This window comes from Myotis yumanensis, unplaced genomic scaffold (assembly GCF_028538775.1).
Source record: "Myotis yumanensis isolate MYYU_CA2020_CCGP unplaced genomic scaffold, mMyoYum1.0.hap1 SCAF_13, whole genome shotgun sequence".
Classification (NCBI taxonomy): domain Eukaryota; kingdom Metazoa; phylum Chordata; class Mammalia; order Chiroptera; family Vespertilionidae; genus Myotis; species Myotis yumanensis.
The window spans coordinates 7,600,876-7,606,228 of record NW_027223764.1 but is presented as its reverse complement, the minus strand read 5'-3'; the positions used below and the strand labels follow the sequence as shown (position 1 = coordinate 7,606,228).

The window sequence follows — 5,353 nt, the reverse complement described above, 5'->3', positions numbered from 1 at the left end:
CACTTCCAGGGAGGTTCTGTTTATGTACCTGCGCCCCTGTCCATCGGGGAGGGAAGGGGATGACCTCGTAAAAGTATCCGGGACTTGTGTTGCCAGCTCCGTACTCAGTTCAAACACCTCACACTTTACAAATGAAAACATCTCTGAAAAGCAAATCTTTTCCACCAGGAGCTCTCTGTGCCGGGAACATGTGTGCATCTGCGTTTACATTACACACCTGTGCTCAGAAGCACACACACGGTTTTGTAGCCAACCTCACGCAGAAGGAGGAGCATTTCACCGTCCTGTTAACAGCCAAGCAGTGGCCTTTGCCCCGATTCCCTCCTCTTTCTAAATGTTAGTTTTTCTTGTATTATGTATATCCTTGGGGGTCTCCTTCAATCCTTCTCGGAACAGGAATGAAGGTAAGTGAATAAACACGTGCATGGGTGGATAACTATCCTTAAGGGAATTCAATGCTCACTTACTGACATGACAGCACCTGACAGGTGACTGAAGACGGTGCAGGTGGAGGGTGACTGCCCTGCCCGCTGTGAGCCAGCAGAGAAGGAACAGAAATGAACTCACTCCATCACGTACCTACGGATACCACCTGCTTTGTATGGTTTAGATTCTCTGTTAAAAGTTATCATTTGCTTTACCCCAAAATTATATAAATTGCTATGTACCGACGTGTGGGAGAGTTGGCTAAACTTAGATTTCTGGCATATTCTATACGTTTTCACTAAACACACCGAGGACCTCTCCTCTTGAAGAGGACTGACAGGGAAAAGTCATGGTCTAATGCCCAGGCCTTTCCCTCTAAACCAGTGGTTCTCAACCTTCTGGCCCTTTAAATACAGTTCCTCATGTTGTGACCCAACCATAAAATTATTTTTGTTGCTACTTCATAACTGTAATGTTGCTACTGCTATGAATCATAATGTAAGTATCTGATATACAGGATGGTCTTAGGTGACCCCTGTGAAAGGGTCGTTCGACTGCCAAAGGGGTCCGGACCCACAGGTTGAGAACCGCTGTTAAGCAATGACTCAAGGCTGGTTCCAGGGCCGAGTCTCCCAGAGCGCGGGCAGGAGGACGGGGGCCTCACTCCATGCCCGGAGAAGAGCGTCCAGGCTGTGGTTGCTACCGCCTCTCCTGCTGCTTACAGCAAACGGGGATCTGAGAAACTGGAGGGAAAGTCCACCTTAAAGGCAGGAGGAACAGACTGGGTGTTCACATAGCCTTTGCACATGTACATGGGTATGCACATACACATGCATGAAACATGGGAGATCATATAATACAAGTTATAACTGGATGACTGAAACCAGAGAAAAAATGTACAACTAAGTAAATAGTTAAATAAAGTGAATCAATGAGGTGATTGATGACCTCAACCAGATCAGCACTTTAATTTCAGCACAGAGCGCAGCCCATTCACCTTGACTGCACTTGAGGACTGGGGCCACCAGTGGGTAGGTAGCATTTTAACTTAAAAAATTTTTTTAAGTGATAAGCACTGTCTCTGTTTTCTCTGTCTATATTTATTATGTGATAGGTAATAGATATAGAGCATATAGATCACCTGTAAGATACCAACTGTAAAAGAGGTGAAAGAAACTAGTTATAACCCATTTTGAGAAAAGACAGAGGGACTGGGAAAGGTCAGTGCGCGGAAGAAACTTCCATCCAGCCCTTAAGTGGGAACTGCTTGGTGACCCTCCCAAGGCCAGTGATGATGATGATGGACGGCCATCCACCCTCCCCCACTTAGTTCCACAGAAGCTCAAGCTGTCCCATGATTGAAGTGATTACACATGTATAGTGTGCATTTAGGAATATCATCCAAACTTTGTTTTGTAAGATTCTGTGATATGGACTACCATTGACCTGACAGACAACCTTAAAATTGTCTGGAAAGATAAACAGTGATTTTTACCTGTACTACTCCATTTCCAACATCTTACTGTTACGATGGATAACTGCACTGCCCCTTCCAATTGTACAACAGCCTATGTAGGGTATCTATACTTTTTATATGCGAAGAGCTACGAGCGTACCTTGAAGACACAAGCACCAGTCTTCCCAGGTCTCCCATCCCCGCCTAACTGCTCGCTGACAACGACACCACAGCAGGGGCAAACTTTCCTAAAAACTGATGTGAAAAGAGAAAAACTGTAGGCAGAGAAAGATGAATAAAATCCTACATCAAATATCTTCATATCAAATTAATTTTAAATGACTGTGATCTCGGTGAAAGAAAGGAAGCAGCTTAGAAAAGGCAAGAACACTCCTGCCCTAGCTGGTCTGCGCACCGAAGGGTCCCGGGTTTGATTCCAGTCAAGAGCACATACCTCAGTTGTAGGCTCCTCCCTAACCTGGGCCCTGGTTGGGATGCGTGCAGGAGGCAACCAATCTATGTGTTTCCCTCTCTCTTCCACTCTCTCTGAAAATCAATGGAAATATATCCTCGGGTGAGGATTAAAAAAAAAAGAAAAGAAAAGGCAAGAACAGTCAAAATACCAGTTACTGCCTGCTGCCTGGCCTAAGGCATCCCACCACATAGTCACTTCCGACCCTGGAAGCGAGGCTGCTTCTATAACTGCACCATTCTGTCACGTGTGTGATGAACCAGGGAACGGAGCACACATCCTCCTGGTGCTAAATGTGGATGACACGCCCCTGTGGGCTGATGACAGACACAGGAGGGAGGACAGCACAAAGCAACAGGGAATACAGTCCTCAGAATACACCACTTTGTGGGTTATTAAAAATAACGGACGTTATCAGCGCTCCTGTTATTCCCTTTTTAAAGAATGTCCGATTTGGGGAACTGAACCAAACATGTCAATAACCACAAATGACGTTTAGTGGGAATCTGTGGGTGCTTTTTAATAAGTGGGGTGAGGAGGGCTCACTCATTACAGCAGAACAGAGCTTGTTTAGGTGAATGAATGAAGTTAGCAGTGAGCATATCACACACAGCAGCATCCCGTTAGAGAGCGTTACAGTGGAAAACATCACACTTTCATTTCCCAGGAGTAAACTGCTAAGTAACTGTAAAGTCGTCCCGGGAAGAACACAGCAACAGTCAAGCATAACGAACCCACAGGAAGATCATTGTGTCCAAATCGAGGAAGGACGCGTACCTGCCTGCCTACCTCTTCAAGCCTATGCTTAGCACACGTGCAAAAATCAAGTACAATACAACTACTGCAATTATTACTATCATTTTCTCTTGCCCTTAGGTGAGCAACACCTGACAGCTACATGCTGAGCTCTCGGCTAACAAAACGAAACCTTTCACTTCCTTTAATAGCAAAATTACCATTACTGAATCACTGTCGTAAAAAAATGCATTCAAGTACATGACCACTTATTTTAAATAAACACCAATTTTGAAACAATCAACTTTGAAAAGCTGCATACGTGTGTGTGTGTTTTTAATCCCTGATTACATTTCTATTTATTCACTGTGGTAGACCGAAACATTGTATTTTTAGAGACTAACTACCACTTAATTTTTTACAAAAACAACAGCAACAAAAAACAACAAACCTGTGTAATGTAGAACAGCAGTAAAGGAAATTGTCTGCTTGTCGCTGCTCTTCACTGTATGTAAGAACTGTATGATGAAATATGGTACCTGTGCCCCATGAGTACATGAGAAAACACAGTGAACTCATAGCACAGAGCAGAGGGTTTACCAAGATAAGACTCTGTTACATTCAAGGACTGGACTGCACCTCGATTCTGCATTTGGGCCACCAGCGCATTCCCACCGAAGACCTTGGGAGGTTTTGGACTCAATCTTCAGCATGTATTTTCATCCCATAGGTAACAGTGTGCATAATTAACACTGATTATGGGGCCACTGGTTTGACGCCAGCTCCTGAATTTTAAGTTTATCTCGGTATATCCTAGCAAGTAACTTGCATGCCACAGTGCCTAACAATTCCCATGCTACTGCGGTTTCTCCATCAAAGAGGATTGGATCCGAAAAAGAAGCTCATTTGAGGGCTTTTTAAATCACCTCAAATTGTTCGGTTCTGTTTATCCAATTATCCACAGCCCTACAAACTTTCAGCATGACTTTTGAATAGTGGTATGTACATTAGTAAAAAGGATAGAAACATCTGAATTTTCTGTAGCCTTCTAAAAGAAGTCACATTTCATACAGTAATTAGGAAAAAAAAAACCACCTTATCCCTATGAATATAAAAAACTACATAGAATGTGCATTTTGCTAAACAGCTTACTTACTAGTATATTGATAGGCGAACTACTTACAAAAGTGACATCAGAGAAGAACCTGTTTTCTGAATCCAGGGACAAGAACAGAATGTCTCTAGAACTAAACATGTGCTCGTCGAAACGGACTTCTCCTCATGTCACCTTCTGGCTCAAGGATCAGCAGCTGGAGCTGTCTGTGTCTCTCATTTTTTCAGCACTGTCTTCTTTATATTCTGGTTTAATTTCGCCGTCATCATCCTTGCGTGGAGTTGGATCTTGTTCGGCACCCTGGTCTTTGGTTTGGGGTTCATGTGTGGAAACAGGGTCTAAAACTACAACTGGTTCGGCTTGGTTTCCACTGCCAATGTATTGTCTCCTCCATCCCGGGTCACTGGGAGGCCTAGGGGATGAAGAGTTAAACAACAAAATAATTAAAAGCAGAGGGGAAATTATTTGTCTTTCCTACTCCTGGATTCAGACGAACAAAAAACACCCCAAGACGTTCTAAGTCTAAGCAACATGCGCACAAAGTGGTCTTTGAGGTGCCAGCCATTTACAGAAATGAAGCTATTAGGTTACAGATTTAGGAGCACAAAGCCAGGAGAAAGAAGGCGGGAAGAAGTCAGAGCAATTAACGACGGAGGTGTTAAAAAGCCAAGCACCTACCTGCTTAATTACATGCTCTCCTCAGGAAGTGCAAAGCTCAGGGGCGTGTGCAGACCCCCCACTGCCTGAGCCAGACTCCTGCCCCGCCTTCAAAGAGCCAGTTAACCCCCCCCCCCCCCCCCCCCGTGTCCCTGGCACATCTGGCTGCAGATTAGCTTTGGGGGGACCTGTGGAGGAGGGAAGTACATCTCCCCATCACTGAGGGATAGCTGAGACACCGGGAGAGCTCTGCTCAGAATTGGGGGCGAGGGGAGGAACTAGGGCAGCGGGGAGAACCCAGGGAATATGCTAACATGCTGTTACCATAACCTTTTCTAAAAAGGAGAGTCATGTTTCTTGAGAAATCTCTTCTTGGATGTCACATGCAGCTTCTCTTCCAGAGGCTTTCCTCGTCTCTTCCGACACAAGCAACTCGGCTTCTCAAGCTGATGGGTGACAATTCCCCGTGGAAAGGGGTGCCCCGAAATGCTTT

At 44.8% G+C, this 5,353-nt stretch overlaps 1 protein-coding gene across 2 annotated transcripts in view; it reads right to left on the bottom strand.

Moving 5' to 3' along the window:
* Positions 1-2,848: 2,848 nt before the first annotated feature.
* SHTN1 (shootin 1) overlaps positions 2,849-5,353 on the bottom strand; it is an 87,626-nt gene continuing 85,121 nt past the window's right edge. The window contains exon 17 of one of the 2 annotated variants that reach the window (XM_070432185.1): positions 2,849-4,615. In XM_070432185.1, the coding sequence (XP_070288286.1) occupies positions 4,393-4,615 (223 nt within the window). In that variant the 3' untranslated portion in view covers positions 2,849-4,392. The remainder of the gene's footprint in view (positions 4,616-5,353) is intronic. The other variant, XM_070432186.1, reaches the window with a different exon arrangement.